Genomic DNA, 24,833 nt, shown 5'->3' on the forward strand with positions numbered 1-24,833 from the left:
GTCTGCCTCTCTATTTGTCATGCTCTGGCAGAGCCTCTCAGGAGACAACTATATCAGGTTCCTGTCAGCATGCACTTCTTGACATCAGCAATAGTGACTGGATTTGGTGGCTGTATGTATATGGGCTGGATCCCCAGGTGGGGCCCTCTGGATGGCCATTCCTTCAGTCTCTGCTCCAAACTTTGTCTCTGTATTTCCTCCAATGACAGGAAACACACCTCAGTGACAAAGACTGACACTACCTCAGAGAAAATGTTTATGTTTTTATATAGGAGTCTGAAAGAATGTCACTCTCAGACTTTCTATATACAAAAGCCCTAGAAGTGAGAAAGTGAACTCCTCTAGTATTGACGTAGATGTTTCAAGGCCTGGATAGTCACATAAGCAGATGATTCCAGAAAGAGCTTTTAGAGACCTAAAGCAACACGGAGGGGAAACATGAGCTGATGGAATGTTTGTCACATGGGGTATACAGAAGTGGTGGCATAGAGCAAGATACAAGTGAAACAAAAGGGAAATGACAACACACAAGGAAAAGTAAGAATTAGCAAGGAGGAAAGTGGGTACCAGCAGTTTCTAGAAAGTTAAGGTAGAGAAGGAAAGCATGCAAAGCACCCCAGGAAGAGGTATCCACCACCTTACAACTCATCACTTTGTACACTTCAAAGATCCCATGTGATTTTTGAAGGATCAAAGAATATGAGTGGACTCTTCACCATTTTCTTGTTTGACCCAAAGATGGGTGTTACCAGGTTCCAGATAAACAATGACATTTTGTGTAAAGGGGATAGTCTCCTAACCAACTGTCTAAATTTCCAATTTAGTATGTTCTGCCTTAACACAAGTGTACTCTCTCCATATAAAAATGCTTTTTAGAGTATAATATAAAGTGATATGCCGGTATGGACTTAAATGGTCAATTGATGCAAATTTTTATACAAAACGTTATATCTATGATGCAAATTTTTATACAAAATGTTATATCTATGAATTTGGAAACTTATTTCATTTTCCCATGTAAGACACAAATACTAATATCTTTTGATTCATTTAAAAAAACCCTGAAATCCTCTTTATGTTGGAGGAGAATCAACAGTTCTTTGTACAAACAAGCTGAAAGCATGAATATATTGACTTGCAAGTTCTAAGGTCACCCATGTCCATTGGAGATTTCAGTTTAGGGTCATACCACAGCCGAGAAGAGACAGTAATTAGACGTCTGTTTTTCTTTTCTAAGTCCCGTCTATTTTTTCACCCTCCTTAAAACACCCTTCAGAAGACAGATATATCATGAAGGTTAAAAGAAAAGAAGAGAAAAGAAAAGACTACCAGAAACAACGAGAGCTTTCTTTTATTGCCCAGTAGTCATGTGTAGTATAACTGCTCATCCTTAGCAAGAGAAAAATGAAGCCAGTGTTTGATAAGAAGATGTGCAACACGGTAGAATAATATTCTGTTTTGTCGAGGCATAGGGAGACAAGAGCCAGGGAGGGGCCTAGCTGTTTTCCCACAGTAGAAGAAAGATGGCTTCAAAGTTGCAGCTGAAGTATTTGCTTAGAGTGGGGAGGATCGAGACTTTCTGGTATTTACAGTGAAAGAACAACGGCGAGGCAACCTGTCTTTTCTGAAAGGAATGCTTGCTTTAAATTGGCTCCACTCGGCCTTAGCAACCTCAGCTCCCAGGCCACATTTTTCCCTCTCTAAGAAGCAAGTGGGAACTTGAAAAGTATGTACCATGTCGCGAAGAGGGAGCAGTGAACTTTGCCCAGGTCTGCAGCCAGCTCTGAAATCTGAAACTTCAGAAGCTGCACCACCAGGGTTTCCCTCCCCCTCCTTCCTTTTTAATCCTGCACATTTCTTGCCTTTGCAAACTCCCTTGGCCTCGAAGCATAGGAGTGTCCCTGCTAAGAGAAAAACCTGTTCTCTAAGTTTTTCTGGTATCAATAGAGAGGAAGTACTAAACAGAAAACAAAACATTAGACCCGACTTTATGCTTGGAGTGGCAAAGTTCAGACCATAGGCATTATGCACAAAGATTTATTTCACATTCATTTTCAAACCTAATCAACAACATTTTAAGATTCCCCCATGTAGAAATGATGGGGTTGAGGAGAATTCCCTTAGTTTATTGGGAGGGAGAGAAATGACAAAAAGTCCTGTGTTTAGGGTGCTTTCTGTATGAAGAGCTCACAATTGTAAGTGACTTGGTAACTTGAGCTTTGTTCGCTGCTAAGATTCTTTCGCGTAATTGAAGATTAATTTGATTCCCCAGATTGTTGAGGGTGGCTGACAGTGGGGGGGCTGGGCTGGGTGGAAATACATTATTCCCATCACAAAGAAGTAGGTGGACCCTAAATGACTGCTCTATGACTGCTCATAAATGTTTGCCCAGCTAAGTAGTCACCAGACTCTCTAGTGCAGAGATTGGGTTCTGCTGGTTGGAAGGAGGGCGCCCTGCCAGCAAGGATAAGGCAGGTGAACCCCAGAGCAACTTCAAATATTTTGTAAAGAAAGTAATATGTAGTAATGGCTACTCCAGAATCCATTAACTTGGAACAAGCCGACTCAAGGGCTCTGGCTTTCTCAAGTGTCTAATGTAAACAATATGAACGTCAATAGTGGGGGACATTCCAAGATAGTATTAACACGATTGATTTATTGATGGTTACACAATGGGAGGTTATCTTTTGTTAATTGACTCTGTAAATAAGCTTGCAGGCGGCAGGGCATGGGAGTGGAGGGAGGGGAGTAACCTGGAAAAGCCAGGCACCTGGACTGTAAGTTTTTCAACTTCCAGACTGTTTTGGGAAATCTCAGGGCACTTACTCTTGTAGTTTCAAACTCAGTTTAGCAGTGTTAACTCCACTCAAAGTTTCATACATGTCCTTCACTGAGGGGACACTGCAGAGTGATGCATCATGGTGGAGACACTCAATATGTCCAGTTAATGTTCTGCTTCAGGAAGATGTAAAGTCTAACGATTGTAGGGGTGGGGAACAGCAGGAGGATGTGTGTGTGTGTGTATGTGTGTGTGTGTGTGTGTGTGTGTGTGTGTGTGTGTGTGACAGAGAGAGATAGACTGAGAAAGTGACAGACTGAGAGACAGAGAGACAGACCCACACAGAAAGACACACAAAGACAGAGTGGGAGACAGAATCCATCAATTTGAGTTAGTCACAAATCTTGAAACAGGGAGCAAATGTTAACCTTAGTCCCTAGAGTCTTGGAACCTCTGAGCAGTGAATAATGACCAATGGACTCACCTCCTTTGTTGCTGATGCTGTTTCTGCAGCCCCTTCTGTAAAGGTGATTGCAATTTGGTAGGTCCTACTGGGAAAGAGAAAAATCCTTTCTCAGTTCTAGCCTCTCCTTAAGATTGATCAGTTGAAGTGAGTCCTTCTGGATAGACATGAAACACTGTGACCTCTTCCAGATGTGTGTGTGTGTGTGTGTGTGTGTGTGTGTGTGTGTGTGTGTGCATATATAAAGGGTAAGCATGTCCTTGCAGATGCATGACTGTGTGTAACTGTTAAAATCAGATGACTGTGCTGTCCACTTTTTGGCTTTATGTTTTGTTTTGATTTTTGATTTTTTTTAAGGTGAGGTCTCTTTCTGGCTTGAACTTGCCTAGTAAGCTGAGCTGGGTCGTCAGTAAGTTCCAAACATTTGTGATTCTGTGCCTCCAGTGCTAGAATTCCAAGTGCCCATAATCCCATTTCACTTTTCCCATGAGTTTCAAGGATCAAACTCAGGCCTTCATCATGGTAAGGCAAGTACTTTCTCAGATGAGCCAGCCCTGGACTGTTTTCTAGAAGTTTCTGCATCCATCAGAGACTGTCTGAGAATTTAAATGTCTCACTGTTCATCCATTTACATTTTTTAGAACATTCAAACCACATCAGCTCTCCCTTTATGCTGGCTTTCCTTCTCGCTACTGCCCATCTTCTTTGATCTGACTCTTTCCGACCGTGGCCTTTCCTTCTGCCTTGTTGGTTGTCAGATGCCCTGTTGCTCTTCCACCTGGCAGCTATGATTCCTTTCAGGAGAAGACAGAGTCACACCTGTATCAACCGGGCTTACTCTGTCTCCACTAGGAACCTACCCTGGCTTATTTCTTCCAGGACATTACTTTTCTATCATCAACTTCCCTATCCATTCATCATTTGTTGGTTTGGTTTGGTTTGGGTTTTTTTAAGGGAGGCATGAAGGTTGGTTTTTTTTAAGAACTAAAATTTTGGGTCTACCTCCTTCCTCTTTTGTACACATAGTACATGCTCACATGTTACTGTATTCTTTTTTGTAGTTCATCTTCTCTGAACTTGTGCCTATGAACTAGAATATGTCAGCCCACAGATGGTGCTTCTACACCGTGATACACAAACACTGTCAAATGAAGATGTCTGTAGCCTCACATGGGATTTGTGTCTCTGCTTCATGTGTTGCCTCTCCTGATTTCTTCTGTGATCATGTTATTTCAGAGTTCTAAAATGTCCAGTACCCAATACCCAGTGTTCTGCATTCAGTGGGCTTCTCTTCTTCTTCTTGCATTACATCTACAATTTATTTTTCGTGCATTCTCTAATATTAGCCAGATGTGCTGTGCTTTGTATAGATGGTTCTTGACTACAAAATTAATGTATAATTTTTCTCATTCTAATTTATTTGTTTTACTGATGACTGACTCTACTAGCCAGATATGCTGTGCTTTGAATAGATGATCTTTAAAGGTTTAATGTACAATAAGTTTTTTTTTAATTCTTATTTATTTATCTGCTATACTGAGGGTTGACATTAGGGTACCATTTTTCTACTAAACTGGTTGTATCCCCAGCCACCCTTCTTGTTTCTTTAAGTTTTATTTGAAATTATTTTTTTTAAAATGTACCCATGTTTTTCCCTTCATACCACTTTATTGAATATTAAAACAAAACAAAACAAAAACAATGAGCTCACTAAGGGTGTCAGTAACTTCTCAACAAGATCTGAGTAAGAGTCCCCTTCTGCCATTGAACTCTTTCTTCAGCCCCAGCCAGTCTTGAACTTCTGGTGCCCTGCTTTAGCCTCTCCAGTAGGCAGGGGCTACAGTTGTGCAGCATCTGGTCTGGTGTTACTCACACCCTCTTGATGTCATGATGGTAGGAAAGCAGGAGCATTCAGTCCAAGGTGAGCCTTCATTTTTGAACTTTAGTCTCCACCCAGGCTTGTGATTGTGGTCTAGTCTCTGTTAGGATTCTGGGCCACCACAGTGAGGTACATCTCTGTCAGCCATGTGCCACTGACTGGAAATCACTAAACTCTGCAGTGTTCTGTGCTACCAGTGTGTTTTGGATGGTGGCATTCAATAAAATCAGACAGGAGCTGGTCAGCGCATCATTAGAAAATGAGCTTTGTGTTGGATTGGTTTGCTTGGTGGGAGGATTTTAGGTATTCTAAATGTATTTAAGGCAGATGATTTTAAACTTAGATGTTCAACAAGGTATGTCTACTAAGTGTATTTTTTTATATTCTCATTTGCCATGGCTTTATCAGAATGCATTTTTATCTTAAATCTGCATCCCTCATTTTCCACAAAACTTATTATACCTCTCTACTTCCTGGTCTTAGCTCATCTTCAGTTCTTTAATCTGGATGCTTATATGCTTAATCATCTCCTTCTCCTTTTTCTCTTTCCCTCCCTACCTCCCTCTTTCTTTCTGTCTCTAAGGCAGGTTTCTCTGTGTAGTCCTGGTCATGGAACTTGCTCTGTAGAACAGGCTGGCCTTGAACTCACAGAGAGGTCTACCTACCTCTGCCTCTTGAGTGAGGGAAACCACATTGTCTAGCTCAGCTGTCTTTTGAGGCTGACTTTTTCCTGGGTTTTAAAGGCCCATCTTGAATGTTTCCTGTTCCATGGAGTTATCTTTGTTTCCCCCATCTTGCTCCTTGTTGGGGACTTAGTGCATTCAGCATGTTCTCTAGTTATTTCTGGACTTGGTTTCATTCTTTTCCAAAAGAATATAAACACTTGGGAGATAGAAGCTAAATCTTTTTTCTTCATGACTAGGCTCTTCATGCCCCACACATAGTAGGTACACAGAATGCTCTCACTCAGTTTCGTTGGTTTGCTGCTCCTCCTCCTCCTTCTCCTTTTTCTTCCTCTTCTTTTATGGTGTAGACATATTTCTTTCCCTTTCAGTTGCTTATTAGTGTTCAGAATTGTGGTAAGTGTGTGTATGGAGAGGGTTTCCCATGGTCCTGTCCACTTGACTCCTTTAATCTGGAAGACCACATTCATTAATGTTCATATGAAAGTACTCTCCAGGATGAACTCCAGATCATGGGCAAGAACCTCCTTCAGTTTGGATGCAGTTCCAGGCAGCACACTCTGAGTTTATCCCATGCCTTTCACATCTGGGAACAAGCTACACTGAAGCCCTGGGGCACACAGAGTTGCCTGCAACCCAAAAGGCAAATTCCGGCACTGTGGGCCACTGGTTAGAAGCATGTGGTCATCCAGAAAACAAAGACATCATTGTTTCCTCTTCTTGATAACAATGAAGACAGGAGATTAATAGAATCTTTCAGTTCTTTGAATGATGCTTCCAGACTAGTTTGTGTTTGCTTTAACACAAAGGAATACTTTTGAACCCTAAAGGTCTCCTAAGAACTAGGAGAGGCACAGCTTATGAATGTGTGCTGGCAGATTTTTCAAGAATGACATGAGTCCTTTGCATTGTATTCTGGATTAGAAGTTCCATAGCAGAAGAGGTCTCTGTGATTTACCTCAGACAAGCATTTCCTGGGCTGAGTCCCCTGTATGGAAGGGCATATGGCATTGGAAGGAGAGGCCACTGTGTTGAAGTGTGAAAGATGGCTTCTCAGTTCACAGTCTAGAATTTATGTAATGAGCGTAATGAATGTTCTTGCCAATGGATCTGCCACAATACCTTCTCCTAACCCTGCCACCAAAGATGAAGACTACCAGTCCTCTTTCTAATACTGTCTGCTTGGTAACTGTGCTGAAGTTGGCTTTCCTAGTTTTCAAAGTGCTAATCTTAGAATCATCTTTGCTCAGAAATAAATGAAGAACAGGGCTCAGGTTTCTCTACAGTGGGTGTAAAGGAAGCAAGGATTGAGTGCTAGTGTAAAACTCTTCCCAACAGTAGACAAGGTGTCTGCTGCTAAACATTCTATCATAGAGTGCTCTCAGTTCTCATTATTTTTACAAGGCTGGAAGTCAAGCTTGGGTAGGGAATACATCAAGGCAATTGAGGTCCTTTCTAGAGTTGCTGGTTAGAGGGATGAGACTATATTTAGCTCTGTAGCTGTCTCTCCAGGAAAGTACCCTCTCTAGGCAATTAAATAGCAAATGGTGTGTGTGTGTGTGTGTGTGTGTGTGTGTGTGTGTGTGTGTGTGTGTGAATGATGATATACAGGACGAAGGCAAGGTGGATGATAATACTGTAAGCCTTTGAAAAGATCTGCTCAGGACAAGACATTTCAAAACAGCTACACTGTGTCATATAGATGAAACAGCCCATGGACTGACCACAAGTCACACACATTTACTCTAACACAATACATACAGAATCTGATTGTCTAACTCGAAGTTAGCCTGTTACCTGCATCCTAGGCCCTCTACATTAGTAATGGCAACCATAAATTCTTTGCCTTTTATTGAGTAGCTACTGTATACCAAACATGGTGCCTCATGTGCATTATGTTATTTGGTATTGACAATTGTGCTCTGAGAAAAAGGGAAGGGGAGGGTTTTGCTCAGAGTACATGGCTGCTAAGTGGCAGATACAGATTGGGATCTAGTTCATTAACTCTGGTTTTAGTTACTTCTTTGCCCTGCTTCATGCTTCCCTCAAGATTTTAAATCCCTATGTGAGAACTCTTGGAACACCTATGCATGCATGCTCGCACACACGCAGACACGCACACACATGCATGTATGCTCACATCTGTATGCAAAACTATGTAAGACTCTTGTTTACATATTAATCTATATGAAGATCTCCTGGAGCTGAAGCTTGTTCTTCTCATTCCTGGAAACTCCCCCTTCTTGTCTCCTGTTTATTAGGGTGCCCATAGATTTTTGCACTTAGCACGTTTCAGATATGGGATCGTGGGAAAGGGACAGAGATGGCAGTAAACCTGTTAGGAAAGGAAACAAAAGAGTAGAACGAAGTGTTCCCCGCTCTACAGGGTAATGCTAAGACAAGTTCGGGGTGACATCTTTGAATTTAACCTCCATGTCAATCAGTTACACAGTAACCAGTGATTTCAAACGGAAATTGCTGATTTCTAGAAGTTAAGTAATTTGACCTAATCTAATTATAAAACTATTCTTCTAAGAGTGCCTTTCAAAACATTCAGGACAGCTCACTGGATAGAGATCTTATTTGTTCTTACATATCTTCTTCTTGTTTGTTACTTTCTTCATTTTTTGTTTGTTTGTTTTTTGGGGGGGGGGGCTTTTTTCTTTCTTTTTTTTTTTTTTTTGGTTCTTTTTTCCGGAGCTGGGGACCGAACCCAGGGCCTTGCGCTTCCTAGGTAAGCGTTCTACCACTGAGCTAAATCCCCAGCCCGACTTTTTTCTTTTGATAGTGTATTACTGTGTAGTCCTGTTTGGGCTGGAACTCATTATGTAAACACTGCTGGCCTCGAACCCACAGAGATCTAATTGCTCTTACTAGGATTAAAGGTGTACCATCATGCCTGGTGTCTTGTCTCTCTTCTTTATAGGACAGGTTGGACCCAACGCTTGGCACTTTTGGAAGATTAATAAACATCTTGTTTGAAACAATGAGAACTGAGTATATATAGAAGAAATAAATTTCTTAAATGATGTGATTGCTAGTTTAATAAAGTGGAGATTTAAAAATAACCATTCTAGTGCAGAGAACCTACCAAGATTTTGTTAAAAGTAGAGAAAAAGAATACTTGGCACTCTTACTGGACCCGGGTGGACAAGATCATCTCTCAGGGTTTGCAGATGATGCTATGAATAATAACTTTTAAATTTTCATTTTTTGCCCTATTTCTCTGGGAGCAAAGTAAGTGACCAAAGGTACAAAAGGGACTGATGAGTCCAGATATGGCTTCCTATATGAACCAAAATCCTCCTCTCAAAGTCCTTCACTCAGAGAGTGAAAGTCTTTTGATCTGTTGCTGTTTGAAGAACACGGAGAGGCATCCAAAATCATGGTGAAATTAAAGAGCTAGGCTTATTACAGAAACCTGGGAAGCAGTTCCCAAGTGATAATCTGGCTGCCAGGTACCTGGTATTATTTAATTATAGGCCACCCATGAAACAGGGGGAAGGTTATGGAAAATGCCAACAGTGAAAAGTGGCAAAAAAAAATCCTATAATCTGGCTTGGGAATTTGCTGCATGATTTTCCTCCCTTAGAAAGTTGCCTTCCTAATTCTGTTTTGTTTGTTCTGATAGTTGGTTTCCCAGGAGTAGCTCGGAAGTTAAACTGAGAAGGGAGTTGGTTGAGGATCATGCCAATTGGAACATGGAACATGAAACATCTTCTGGCATTAGCGTAGCAAAGCTATCCCCAGAGTTATTTTCATCTTAAAGAAAAGCATAATCGTGAACACATCACCAGCCTTTCACATTGTGGGAAAGGATTGAAGTTGGTTTGAATGGAGCTGTCCCTCAGACACTCATGTGGTTGGACTTGGTCTCTAGCTCCTGGTGGGGATTTAGGAGGTCAGGAACGATTTAGGAGATAGAACCTCACTGGAGGAGGTTGGCCACTGTGGACAGGACATGCCTTGAGGTTTATGAGTCTGGTGTCACTTTCTGTCTGCTGCTTCCTGCTTCCAGAGTGTGGCTGCAATGTGGCCAGCTGCCTCATACTCCTGAGAACTGGAATAAACCTTCCTCTTTGAAGCTACTCCTTGTCAGGTATTGATTCTCAGCAATGAGAAAAGTAAAGTGTATGATTTCATTTCTTTTATTGAATATGTGAGTCTTACTTTTAGTATCTATGCTTTTGTTTTCACCCTTCTTGGAGAAGATAGCAAACACTTAACCAGATTTCTCACATCCACACCCAATGCCTGGCAAATATAGGGGCCAGGAATGAAGTGAATGCTATTGTTTAGGACAGTCTTATTGTGTAGTTTTGAGGTAGTAGCACAGGCTAGCTCTGAAGCATTCGAACTAAAGGTGATGGAACTTGAGATTGTTAGGCTTTGAAGGTATTGCCATTGGGTTTGATAGCACTTCTCCCCTTCATTCTGTCCATGTTTCCAACCCTCTTTAATTTAATTTAATTTTTTTTTTGAGGCAGTGTTTCATGTAGCTCAGGTTGTCTTGCCTTCAACTCACTACGTAGCTGAGGGTGATCTGGATTCTCCTGTCTTTGCCTCACAAATGGTGGGTTCACAGACAATGCTGGTTTACACAGTCCTGGGGATCAAACCCAGGGCTTCCTAGATGTTAAGCCAGTGCTCTATTGGCTGACCTTAGCCCCCTTCCTTAGCCCTCCTCCCCCATCCTTTAATTTTTTTTCCTGAAGTTTGACTGATTTCATAGTTTAATGTTTCCTAAGTATGGGAAAACTCCAAAGTGGACAAACATTTCTTAAGCCTATGGCAAATCTGAAATAAATGTAGAGCTTCAGTTAAAACAGGATGACAAAATCAGCATTCAATTGAACATGTTGATTTGAAGTGACACATGAAAGGTTGCTAAGATTTGGTCACCATTCATGACTTTAGGTCATGTCAACTGGTGGACTCATCATGCTTTCTAAAGTCTTGCCTAGCTACTCTTGGAATGCACTAGAGAACTCTAACCTTCTACTTACACCACTGGAAATCATTGGAGAATGCGGCCTGCTAGTACATTCTCTGATCATCACTGGGTAAGAATATATAATTCAATTTCTATCCCAGAGACAGCTTTGTTGGCTTAACAAGTATCTAATTTTGGGAATACTTCATGTATGTATGCATGTGTATGTGTGTATGTGTGTGTATATGTATGTATATGTGTGTATGTGTGTGTATGTATGTATAAGTGTGTGTATGTGTGTGGCATGTGCACACATGTGCATGGGTGTGTATGCATGTGTGTTCTATACAGAGTCTTTCTCGGTGACTGTCTACTCTGTTTTGCAGCAGAGTCTCTCGCTGAACATGAAGCGAGACTGGCTGATCAGTGAGCCCCAGAGACTCTCTCCCATGCTGAGAGTTCGAGCATTAGCTACTGCATCTGGCTTTTTACCTGGATTTCAGGCATTGAACGCAGGTCCTCATGTTTGTATAGTAAACACCACGTTTCATACTGAACTATCACCCCAGAGGCCAAGGGCTATTTTTAATAAAACAAAATTAAAAATGGTGAAAACAGGGTTGGTAGATCCTGGTGAAGACATGGGAAGGCATGCGTGCACAGAAGTCCAGGAAGTCAAGCTTCATGAACTTTATACAGCCATCACGCTCAATTACCTCTCTGTTGTCTTGTTGTTTGCAGCAAAGGAGTCTGAACTGGGCATGAAGGGGAGCATTTCTCTTTCTAAAGATCTAACTTTAAGTATATGCTGGAACATCTAGGAATAGTTCTGAGACGCAGAAAATTGATTATGTTTGTTGATAACACAGAGATGGTTGAGAAATACCTCTGTATTCAATATTTTCCCACTGTACTTCCTAGTTGAAGATCTTGTGACACAGATGTACAGCTCCTGTCTTATTTTGCTGCACCTAAGACCCAGGTAATAGAATGTAGAATAGAGACAGGGGTTAGGCTCAGATTAATTTTTGTGCACAGTCACCAAAATCTACACAGACCCTGGGCTTGGGGTCTTGCCTACCTTTGGCCTAATGATCTATGGTCAGCTAGGGCCAAGGTAAACCTCAGATTGATATTTCTTTAGGGACCAACGGGACAAACAATACAGAGGTCATGATCTGTTTTAGGGACAATGTCTCAGAGTTCAGTGGCTGTAATCAGGTGTGTTGTAAGTTAGAGATGTGAGGCAAACAACAGGCAGAGGGGACATGAACAGATCAGACAGGCAACAGAAACCAGGCTCAAGAGAATTCAGGGCTATGATGGCAGTAGGCAGGGTAGGGCGGATATAAATGTCATCATTAAGCAAGGGATGTAAGACATTTCTATTTTCTTTTTCAGATAGATCTCAAGTCTGCAAGATTGTCCCTGGTCTACTATACATTGGCTCAGAAACCTTTTAAAAGATAAGACATAGATGTGGCTTTCCTTACTGTAAAGAGTTTAAAATTACTGCTGTTTAAATTTTTAATATGTTTATTTATTTATCCCTCCCCCCTTGTGAGTTGGTACATGTGTGCACATATATATGTATGTGTGTAAGTGTACACACATGCATGTGCAGGTATGTGTGTGTGTGTGTGTAGGGGGTGACAAGCATATCACAGCACATGTATACAGGTCAGAGAAGAATGTGCAGGAGTTTCATCCAACCATCGTGGGTTCCATAGACCTGACTTAAAGTTGCCACTCTTGATGGTAGGTGATGTTATTCACAGAACCGTCTTACTAGGCCCTGAAACTATTTTTCATAGAAGATTGGAGAATAAAATGGGATTGATAAAACCATCTTCTTCCTCAGGCTTTCTGCCTTCTTAAGACTAGAAAATCTTCTGCAGTGTCTCTGCAAACTGGAGGCCCAACTGCACGAGAATCCAGGGGCTCCCCTCTAAGAAAATATGTATATCTTGGAACATGTGAATCTTGTCCTCAAAGAATCTTAACTTCCTAAATCTCTACCTTACGAGCCCCTGTGGATTTCAAGTAAGATTATGCATTGTTTCCCCATGTACCATGCCATATGTGTGTGTGTGTGTGTGTATGTGTGTGTGTGTGTGTGTGTTAGTGATATACGCCCATCCCATCCCATTTCTTTCTAATAGAAACATTCAATTCTGTCTTACCTAAAAATTGCTTCTAAATGATATTCTTTTACCTGTCACTTTATACTTAAAACATTTTTTTTCTGGTTTCTTTCTGCTTTATTTGAGTACCACCCCCTGTTCATAGTGAGAAATAATTTTTGCTGGTTTATTAATTTACTCATTTATGAGACTTGAACTAGAACCTCAAACGTTCAGGGCAAGCACTGTAGCTGTGAGTCCGATCCCTAATCCTTGCTGGAAATTTTCCATGGTGGGGAAAAATGCTTTTGGGGAAGGGGAGGGCTTCTAAGATTGAACTCAAAGCTGTAAGATCTGGAATGTCAACATCTGTCTAACAACCAGATCTCTAGAACAATGCTCGGGTAGAGGATAAGCCCTCAGTCCCATGCGGCTTTATCAGTTATAATACCTGAAAAAGAATTAGCCATTCTGTTTTGATAAAACGATGAGTGTGGGGTGTATTCACTTTTTCCCCAGAAATATTTGGGGGATTTGCAAGCTTAAGGGTAAACAGGTTGTTTTGTTTGAGGGACCTCCTCTGAGTTAAGAAGGGTTCATCTACTGACATTAGCTGGAGATTAAAGAGAGATTGCCATGGCTCACACAAAGAATCATGGGAACTTGACTGGGCAGGCTCCTCCTTGACTTGGCACCCTTTTCACACCCAGTCACAGACCATTTAGGTTGGCGATGCTAGCTGCTCTATTTTTGTGGAAGCCAACAAATGTTCAGCAGGCAAAATAGGAAGCAAAAGAAGTCATAAGGAAGGATGGAAGGATATACTTTTTTTTTTTTTTTTTTTGAGACTGGGTTTCTCTGTGTAACCCTGGCTGTCCTAGAACTTACTTTATAGATAACACCAGAACTCATAGAGATCCGCCTGCCTCTGCATTCCAAGTGCTGGGATTAAAGGGGGAGGCGCCACCACCTCCTGGCTTGACTTCTGGATAGAACATTCCAGAACAACTTGTCACTCAGACCTGCTAAGGAGCCTTAAGACATAAAGGAGAAATATGTTGGAGGCGGGAGGGGAGGGGCTTTGATTTTTTTATTCTCATAATGTTTTATTTTCTGTTTAACCATCCTTCCTTGACTTTGAACTTTTCACATATGCTTTTCTCTTGAAAACAATTTAATCCTTGATGGTCTTATCAACTCCTTGGGACAATGAGATAGGTTTACCCAGGAACTTCGCTGAATAAAGATGAGTTTACATTTTTAAAACGGAAACAGCTGGATAGCCCCAGCCAGGCAGGGATGTGGCTTTTCATTAGCAAAGGGAAACTGCAGGGCCCAGAGTGAAGAACTGGGCTGGCAGCCACCACAGGGAGAAGAAAAGGAAATGCGCCATCATAAAGAACTAATCGTGAAAAATGGAAAGTGAGATAGAGCCAAGAACAACAGGCAATAAATAGATCTGGAAGCAGCAGAGACCAAGAGGCAAGCAAAACAGGACTCAGAAAGGGAGCAGTGAAATCGGGAGCATTCAAACCATTGGACGGTCCTCCAGATATGTCTGAAGATGCCATCAAATCCGGCCTGTGTCATTACACAGTCTGTTTCAGTGCATGAGACTTGACGAGTAATAAACTTCTGAGTGGTTGCTTTCTGCTTTCTTACAACAAAATAAAGCACATCTATGCAATCCAGCCTGGTGGTCGGAAGGAAGAGATCAGTTTGACTCTGTAGTTGGAAAACTGCATCCAAGCAGTAAGTTAGGGTCTCGTTAGGGGTTCTACAGGTCTAATTTTTAGTTTGTGTGTGTGTGTGTGTGTGTGTGTGTGTGTGTGTGTGTGTGTACCAGCATGCATGCATGTATGCATATGTATGTATGTATGTATGTATGTATGTATGTATGTATGTATGTACCTGTGTATGCACATGCATGCGTATATGTGTGGTAATGATGGTGTCACATAACACATGTGGCCTTAAAGTGAAGGTCCATAAAAGAAGTTTAGGAAATGCATTCTCTCTTTTTACCATGTGGGGTTTAGGGTTGGAAGTCAGGTAGGCTTGGTCTTTACCCACTGTGCTGGCTAGTTTTTATGTTAAGTTTACACAATCTGGAGTCAGTTTGGAAGAGGAAGCATCAATTAAGAAAACACCCCTGCCAGACTGGCCTGTTGGCAAGACTATGTTGCATTTCTTCTGTTGATGATTGATATCAGAGGGCCTGCTCATTATGTGCAGTGGTACCTGTGGGCCGCTGGTCCTAAGTTGTATTGGAAGGCAGAGTGAGGAAGACATGAGGAGCAAGCCAGTAAGCAGCACCCCTCCACGACCTGTGCATCATCTCTTGCCTCTGGGTCCTACTCAGTTTGAGTTTGTGCTGACTTCCCTCAGTCATGGACTGTGATGTGAAAGTCAAAGTACACTCTTTGCTCTCCAGGTTACTTTTGGTCGTTGTGTCTGTTGTCACAGCAATGAAAATCTAACTAAGGAGATCACCAAACCATTGCAAGCAGGCAGCTTCTAGTTTTGATTAGTTGTCTCAACTACAACCACAGATAAAGTATTATCTGTGGAAGAATTACGCAATGTCTATCTGTGAGGGGACAATGGGTCAGGACTACATGTCCAAACAGTCTCAGGTGAACTAGCATGGCTTTAAGCAGAGAGCCTAAGAGAAAAAAAATCAAGCCTCATTCATCAATCATCCTGAAATCTGTGAGCAACATGAGCAAACATGCAAAGGTGGCCAACATTCCAGGCTTTGCCAGGGAGAAGAGTCTTCCCTAATTATTTCAGTTTTATATTGGTTATGGGTACTACCTCACCAATGAGACAGCATTGACCTTTCATTTTTTGAGGGGGGCGCTTATTAGGTTTTTTCTTTTAAAATTAGTTTTTAATGGCAGCATTTGTTTAAGGAGGAAAATGCTTGGTGGTGTCTTCTGGAATGTACATTAATCTTGTTAATGACATTGCAATTCATGGTTGGCAAAACAGAACTTTTGAATCAACCTTTTTTCTTTCTTCTTCAGTGTTTTTTTTAAAGTTATACTTCAGAAATAAAGCCAGAGAGTTAAAGATACATGAAGAGTCTATGAGGACAGGATACAGGATTTCCTATGACTTTATGTTGTTCTTAATTAGGAAGTATATTGGCAACACATGCTAACATATGTTAGTATGATTAGTTATAGCCAAATAACTGTTTTCTATTACAACTCTGAATTCCATGCTTCCTTGGAAACCATTCTGCTCTGTTCATGGCTCACCAAGTCCTCTCACAAGGTATCGTGAGGGCCAACTTTCTCTTGGCTCCCTGAGAAACATTACTTGGACTGAGTTCTCCTATAAAGTCATCTACAGCATGAGAGATCAAAGTGTGGAGGAGAAATGCCTTCTCATTCTGGAATTGTTTTGCATGTGGTAACAAGTGGTTCTTAACTAGTAACTGAACTTGAACTCAGAGTTGAAAATCGGATGTTAGCAAGCCAAGACAGTGCTCTTGCAGCTGTATTTCTTTTTGTCTTGAGGAGATGCTAAGGCAAGATGATGCACAGTCTAGCAAAATAAGTGATGAATTAGGTGTACCCACCAGGAAAGTAGTTTGCTATGTACAGGGAAATGTGTACAACAGTGATGCTCGAGACTGCTTTTTTTTTTCAGTACAGGAAGTTGGAAGCAACATAAATATTTATCACATGGGAATGGAGAAATATACTGTGACCTGGTGACCCCTGGAGGAACACTGAGAACTGAAAAATCTCCACTACTTGTAACAATGGGGCCAAGCTCTTACTGTCACAAAGTACAGGGGGAAATAATCATGTTTCAGAATACAAACATTATAATATTTGATTTTTAAAAATACAAGGTTTTATGTTTTCCAGGGTATATGTAAAAAATGAAAACATTTCCTACACATTAAGAAATACAACAGATTTAAAATTCTTTTGTCTCTAATAATCTGAGAAGAGAAAAAATAGCGAAGATGGTCAAAGAGAATTTTTAATCTCTAGTAGTCTATGATGTTGGAGGGAATAGTCATTCTCTATTTCTAAAGTTAGAAACAAGTTGGAAAAGGTAGACCCAGTGAATGGTGATGAATTTATCTCCTGAAGTAAAATAACAAGGTACATTTTCCCTTTTGGATCTTACATTCCAATCTGACTATATCACACCCACCATGATTACTGGGGTAATTAGTGCATAGACTGTCTTATTTGAGTAAGAGAAATCCTAAAAGTTTTCTTTAAATTTTTGTTTTATATCATATATATGATTCTTTTGCCTGTGAGAATAAAGGTGGACCTCATACTTGCTTAGAAGACCTCAGATCCCCTGAAACTAGAGTTATGATTGTGAGCTGTCTATGAGTGCTTGTGATGGAACCTCAGTCCTCTATAAGAGCAGCAAGTTTCTTAAGTCATGAATCATCTCTCCAATTGTAAGACAAGATTATCTAACAATGCATGTTTCCTTGCTGTATCACAGAAATTTTATACCCAGCTGAAATAACACAGCAACTCCTCCATACCTGTGACTCAATTGGAGACTGCTTTCTTTCTTTCTTTCTTTTTTTAAATTGGACTTTTAATTTACATTTCAAATGTTTTCCCCTTTCCTAGTTTTCAGTCCATAAACCCCTGACTGCTTTCTTTTAAAAACACGACTAAATCTGTGAAATTTAATTCTTAAGGCAATTGGCTATCTGTTTACCATGCTAGGAACACATCAAGAACTCTTTGCTTTTTGTCTCTTTAATGCCCTTATACATGTTGATTCTGTCTTCTGGAACAATCTTCCTTTGGTTTTCACATATTTTCTACCCTTACTTTGTTCAACTCTATTCAACTGCCAATCACTATTATTGTTCCTCTTTGCAGTTATTTGTTTTTAATCCATCATTCACTTTCCTCTCCTCTTGTCTAGATGTGCATTTCAGGAGGAAGGGGATTAAGTTTTATTTTTGCTACTGCCCCTCAAAACCTAGAACCATGTGAGGAATATAGAAGATCAACAAATACTCTGCTCAAGGAATTTACAAGCCCATGGTATTTTTTTGTTATTTTTTTTATATCCAACGTTCTAACTGTTTTAAAGCACTGGGAATAATTGAATCAATTCTATGCATTTTATATGCAAAATTCCTATTCTTACTAAGACTCAGTCTTACATCCAAATTGTCTTTTTCTTATAACTAATTCCCTTCTGTACATGGGCTCGAAACATATTTGATAAAAAAGCTATAGTGTACAAAAAGAGCTCTCCCATACTGAGAGGCAGGGTTTTTCTATATTCTTAAATGAAGACCTTTACCAAATATATCAGCTCTTTTGTAAACCATGAAATGAAATGACTAGCTATCAGAAGTAATTTTGCAAAGAAAACCTGTCATCTTCAGAGCAGTAAAATCTCTATAAAACCACATAAACTAATTACCAGGTTAAGTAAAATCACTGGAATACATCAGGACCTTCTCTTGTCTCCAGGGCAGATATAGTACAGTAATTCCCTAATAGTCACTCTGGGAAGATTCTGTAATGGGTGGGATGAACTTGTTATAATCTGTTCACTCCATTTTGGTCCTGAGAGTCATAAAGAGAATATTGGTGGCAGATCACAGAGCACAGAAGAGATGCCTATTAATTTTGCATGACACTAGCTGGCCTTGGCAGACATTTTAGTCATGAGCTCAGAGGAACCCAGGTGGTGGTAACAAACTCATTTCTTCTGCCCGGAACTTGGATATAGATATTATGTATGTGTTTGCGTACATACACATATTTATATGAGCCAGAAGGAAGAGGGAAGGTGTGCATGTGTGAATGCGTGCGCACACACACACACACACACACACACACACACACACACACACAGGAGGGAGAGAGAGAGAGAGAAAGAGAGAGAGAGAGAGAGAGAGAGAGAGAGAGAGAGAGAGAGGAGACAAAGAGACAGAGAAACAGAGACAAAGACACAGAGACAGAAAGAGATGACTGTGGCTGAAACCCAGGACCTTACACATGCTTAGCAATCACTCAACCACTGAGCAACAGACCCAGTCCTCAGAGAATAGTTATCACTCTTGAAGAGTATTTGAATATACCTCCTTACCCCTCCTCATCAAAGGGGAAAATATAGTATTTTGTATATAACACTTTTATGTTAGATCATTCAGATACTTTTGTGCATATTATGTGTTTCATGGAAGGGTGAAAACAAACTACACAGAAGAGGGAAAAAAACCCATCAGAGGCCTCAAAGTAGCAGACATGCTAAGGAAGATGTCATGTTTCTTTGATTTACTAAAAACATTATTTTAAGTAGGTTTGTTGATAACTCAGGGCAAATCAGAAGGATATTCTCAACTCATTGGAACATGGACTGTTTTACTATAATTTTAAATACTCAAATGATTAAATTGATGGCATTGTTCTCTCAAGTCCTGATCCAATCTTATGCTCAACACAGATGCTAGTCATAGTTCATTGTTCTAGGTCACGAGTGGCTGTTTTGTTATGTCTCCCTCTTGTATCATGCAGGTAAGCACTATCCTATTTGCTTTACTATGCCACATGCATTGAGTGAAGCAGATGGATTACTCTGAAGGGAGACTGATCAGGAATTCCCTCTGCAGCCATTTCATTTTAGGGATTTAAATTAGATACACTTTCTTTCTTTCTTTCTTTCTTTCTTTCTTTCTTTCTTTCTTTCTTTCTTTCTTTTTTTCAGAAAATTGCCACTCCTCAGATTCATTACATGTGAAAGTTGATTTCCTCATGGTGATCTCTACCCTGGCTGAAGGCTGTGATTCATGAACATTGGAAAGAACCAGATTTCATAGATGTGTGAGCATTGGCCCCTAAGCTCAAAGATAGTATAGGAGGACTAAAATGGTATGACGTATTCACAGCTATTTGTCCAAATGCCTCCTGCAATAAAACCCAGATTGTACCCCCTCCCAATTAACATTGAAGTATATCTTTGAGCTGGATTTTTTTCTTCTTCTGTGTTTGAGCCTGCCACTGCCTGGCTAGACTGTGAGTCCCTTTGGATTTGATAATGAGGTTCAGGACAGGAGCATAGCCCCCACTAAGCATGTCACCCCTATTTAGCACCTTTTCCAGGATGGCAGCCACTATTGTTTTATTATGTCCCTGATCAGCTGTCACTATTCATAAAGTAATCACTGCCATTAACACGTCATGCCTCAAGCCATCTGCTGCAGCATGGCACATACCAAGCTGTTGGTTCCCAAGAAAGCAGGTGTCACCTAAGAGTGACAATACCAGTATTGCCAGAGCAACGGTAAGAGGACATTGTGGTGAGAGAGTATGTAGTATCAAATAATTCAGTTTTGTGTGTGTGTGTGTGTGTGTGTGTGTGTGTGTGTGTGTGTGCAGTAACAATAGCATTTCTTGCTCAACTTGAAGAAGGCTAAACTATAAAGTTTTATATGAGATACTAATTAATATTGGTCACTTCTGGAAACAAAAATGTCGTTGCAGGTGTTAATAATAGATCTAGATTCTAAGATGATTTCAACATTCAAGTTGCAATGAAGCTGAAGGCACACTTGGAAAGTCATTCTAACCCATGACATCTTTATCTGGCATATATTTATTGAGCATATATTAAGTAAGAGACAATCTCTTAAAAAAGATGGGCTGATCCAGTCGTAATTTGAAATCTCCATTTTATCCTATTTTATTTACATTTTTAAGGATGAGTACCAAATTCAAGGCCTTGTACTTGAGTACCAGACACTACCTCTGAGCGAAATCCTCAACCCAAAATTTCTACTAAAAAAATAAAAATAAAAATAAAATAAATTCCTTAATGTATGCAATGGGCATCACCAATTGCTACTGCATTCCTGGTTCTCGTTTAATACCTTAATGCTTCACTTGATTTGGGACAACTTTATGTTTCTAATAACTTTCCATGTTGACTAGATTTTATGGGGATAAGAAACTTGCATTGGAAAATTGTAATGATTGAATGAAACTTACTAGACAAGATTGGGCATATTCAGGGTGATATGGCCAGAGACAAACAATAAAGCCTATCCTAGCAGACAATGCCTCCATAGGATAATTAGTTATTCATACTGTTTTGTTACGAAAGGGATTTGCATTTCTCCAAATATGAATGGAGGTAACTGAAGACTTTTAAGTGTCATGAGAAGTGACATTAAGCGATAGTAGGGTTATGTTTCTGGTTTCCTTCATTCAGAAAATTCAGTTATCTTACTTACCTAAACCTCCAGTTAAAATATGTACATCTAAAACTGTAACCAGAGCAGCTGCCTCCATTGTAGTTAACTTTGCTTCTTTTCCAGGAGCAAAAGATGCGGTGTAAGAGTGGATTTACAACCCCTCAGTTATCCTCTGCAACATTTTCCCACCCTTTCATGGCCTTGTTTGAATATTTGGCTGCCTGGATGGTGGCTTATTTTAATATGTTTTATCTTATAGAGCTGAGAATTGAGCCAGGGGCCTCATGCATGCTAGGAAAGTGCTCTACAATGATGCTGTGTCTCCAGGTAGGTGGTGGTTTTATGTATAAACATAGTAGCTCTACTCACTGTACTGCATCCATGCAATGTCCCAATGATAGCTCAAGAGAACTTTTAAGGGTAAATTTGTCATATCCTTGAAATCTATGGAGTAGATTCCTCAACTACAAACCTAATGAGAATGAGGCATAATTTGAAGTTCTACAGAATACAAAGTTATGCACTATACGTGCCACCAATGCAATAAAACCAAGACTAAGTGGGTAACTGTGTGATTTCTGGCTGTTACCAGTCTGCCAGAGGTAGGCATCTGGATGGCATAGATGACAATGGTGTCACAGATGACTTAGAAATTTTCATAAAAGCCAGGAAATTGGTATACTATCTGTAAGAAAAAATCTTGATGACTTTATTGGATTGGTTCTTAAAGTGTCACAGGGCCTTGTGGTGGCCTTAGAATGACTACAAGGGCAGCAAGGATCCTGGGTTCTACTGACAAGGCAGGGACTGACTGACTAGTGCTGGTCTCCAAAGGGCAGTGGCTATGGTAGATACTAGAATGACTCTTATGTCTGCTAAATTTATGTTTTCAAAAGAATCTGTGTGTATGCTTTAGGGGTATGAGTGTGGGTGGGTGTTGGCTATGGCGTATGTATGGAGGTCAGAGCACAGCCTCAGGTATGGGTCCACTCCTTCCACCTTGTTTGCAACAGGGTCTTTACTGGTAGATGGTGAGTCTGCAGGACTAGCTCCTTCACAGCTCACTTCACCATGAGAGACTGGGATTAAGGATGTTTTCTGCACCTGGTTCTGGGGATTCCAGCTTGTGAAGCAAGCACTTTCCCCCTCAGAACCATCTCTCTACCCTAAAATTTTATGGTTTTGAAAAGTCACTAAGCTTCTGAAAATTCAGAGACATGTTCAAGAATATTTTATTATTATCTTTTTGTGCCCAAGGAAGGAAGAACCAGAGGACTTCAAGCCAATGGGCAGGGAGCTGGGAGAATAGTGGGCATTAGGGAAATGTGCTCCTGAGGCCTATCTCTGCAAGTATGCTTTGCCTCAGGAACAAACTTGCTCTGCCTTTGTGTGACCCACTTATACCTAAGGGAGGCTGGCTGAGCAAAGTACATTAGTAGGCTGTGAACCATTTTTGATGGTTCTATATCATCTCTTTGATGTCTTCAAGGAAAACTGTGCTGGTCATTTTGCTCCTGGGTGTCTGTCAGTCAGGATGAATCAAGTTTTCTTTGAGAAGAAACTTCAAGCCTGACAATTTCCTACTACAGCTCTGTCTCAATCCACCTATCTACCCACTGACCCACTCACCCAACTCCTCACCCATTCTTTAACAAACTCCACTCTTTCTTTTTTTTCACTAAACAAAGGAGTCTGCTAACTCTTGAGGCTAGGACAATGTAATGTAAACATGGTAGCCACACGTGTTACAGGAATAAATAGTGAAGTATAAATACCTCACGGACAAATTGAAAAAAACTGAAGGTCCAATTCTAAAGAGTTGTCAGGATGACATGACAATTTTTGTGATCTGTAAAATAATTCCACACTTATAAGATGCTTACAGCATTTATCAAAATAGAATTCATAAAAATACAATATTTTGCTTATTGAGCTACTAATTAATATTTTTAAACACACATACATTTGCTATGGGATAAGCACTGTATAAATATAGTCAGTTACTATTACAACGTAAAATAGAACCAATAAGGTAAGCTCAAGCCATGCTTGCCCTTTTGAAGCTTAGTGGTGTGGGGTAAGAAGGTGTAGACTAGATAGCAGAATATTTTGAAGGAAAGTTCTTAGAGTGGGTGACCTTTGAACTGGCCAAAGGAAGTGAGAAGAGTTTGTTGAGGGGAAATTGCACAAAGTTTTGAACTGTGAAAGAGATGCTTTCTGCATTCTGTATACAATAATCCTTTTCTGCTTGCCTTTATTGCCATCTTATATATTCCTTAATCTACTTGCCCATTTGTAGGTGTACATGATCTCTGACCTGCTATTTGGATTCTCTTTATGGTCCTAAGCCTTTTAACAAGGGTCTAATTAACACTATTATTCATTTGTGAGTATGGCTAATAATTATCTTATGGTTATTATATAATGATTTTTAAGGTTTGGCTTATTCAAAATCAACTTCTCTGAACCTTTATTATGGGCCTATTTTTTTATTTAATTTATTATTGATATCTTTCTTCTCTCCTTCCTTTCTTGACTTAGTGGTCATGGAAAAATGACAGAAAAATGAGAAAGGAAGCATGTTAGAAATATTGTATATAACTGCTGGCTAGTTTAAATACTTTTAGATTTATCTGTTTTATTTTATATGTATGAATGTTTCACCTCTGTGTATATGTGTACCATATATATATACATATATATATACATATATATATATGTATATATATATATATATATATATATATATGCCTAGTGCTTGAAGCAAACAAAGGAGGCCTTTGATCTCCTGAACTGGACTGGCATAAGGTTATGAGGTATGATGTGGGTGCTAGGAACTGAACCCGAGCTACTTTGCAAAAGCAAAAGTGCTTTGAACTGCTAAGCCCTCCCTCCTCTAGTCTTACTCTATTTTTTTAATTAAAATTTTTCTGATTATTTTTTATTAAAAAGTAATACTTGAGAATCACCGGCCACCAGAGGCTTGGTTGGTATCTTTTGGTTTTGGTGACCATCTATGTCTGCATTCATGAAGAGAATATTAATTTTCCTTGGGGGACCCAACCCTGTTGGACTCAGTCCACATGATGTAGGTACTTGGTTGAGTCTTCTCTCTAAATTCTCTAAGTTGCTGCTAGTACCTAAACTGTGCCTTAAGGTCCTTATACCAGGGAAACTGAGTTTTGAGGGGAGAGAGACATCATTAGAAATTGTCTTAAACTGGTTTTTGTTGTTGTTGTTTGCTTGTTGTTTGTTTTTGTTTGTTCCTGTGAGCAATCTTTAGGGTATGCTCATTTTGAATGTCTATACTCTGAGACTGGAGGCTCTCTGGTTCCCATAGTCATCTGGTGATCACAGAGTGATCAACACCTTGGCTCTTTGACCTGCTCCCCAGGATCTTCAATGATCTTCCTCTTCCTTCCCCTTCACCTACTCAGAATCTAGGTAGTAGGACCAAGAAGTTGATAAGAAATGCAAATCTATTGGTTCAGTTGGTAAAGAGTTTTCTCATATGCAAGAGGTCTAGAAATTAAATTCCCAACACTCACATGAAGCTGGGTGTATCACTGGGCACCGGAAATCCCCGTGGCAAGGAGGTAGTAACCAGAGGATTCCATGCGCTTACTGCCTAGCCATTCATCTGAAACTGTAAGCTATAGATTCATTGAAAGAGATCCCATCTTAAAAACATAAGGAGTAGAGGGAACAAAGAAGACACTTGACATCAAAATCTGATCTCTGTGTATATGTACCATCTCTCT

The 24,833-nt window shown here is 40.1% G+C and overlaps 1 protein-coding gene across 3 annotated transcripts in view; it reads left to right on the forward strand.

Annotated features, from left to right (window-relative positions):
• The window catches only part of Srsf7-ps1 (serine and arginine rich splicing factor 7, pseudogene 1), a 170,784-nt gene that overhangs the window by 123,245 nt on the left and 22,706 nt on the right, over positions 1 to 24,833 (forward strand). For 2 of the 3 annotated variants that reach the window (XR_015647091.1, XR_015647090.1), the window contains one exon: positions 21,332 to 21,399. Coding sequence is in view for 1 of the 3 variants with exons in the window: in XM_087601228.1 (XP_087457354.1) it covers positions 21,205 to 21,399 (195 nt within the window). In the remaining 2 variants the exon portion in view is untranslated. Of the gene's footprint in view, positions 1 to 21,133; positions 21,400 to 24,833 lie in introns of those variants that run through there. The other variant, XM_087601228.1, reaches the window with a different exon arrangement.

Source organism: Rattus norvegicus, chromosome 1 (genome assembly GCF_021556685.1).
Source record: "Rattus norvegicus strain SHRSP/BbbUtx chromosome 1, alternate assembly SHRSP_T2T, whole genome shotgun sequence".
Taxonomy (NCBI): Eukaryota; Metazoa; Chordata; class Mammalia; order Rodentia; family Muridae; genus Rattus; species Rattus norvegicus.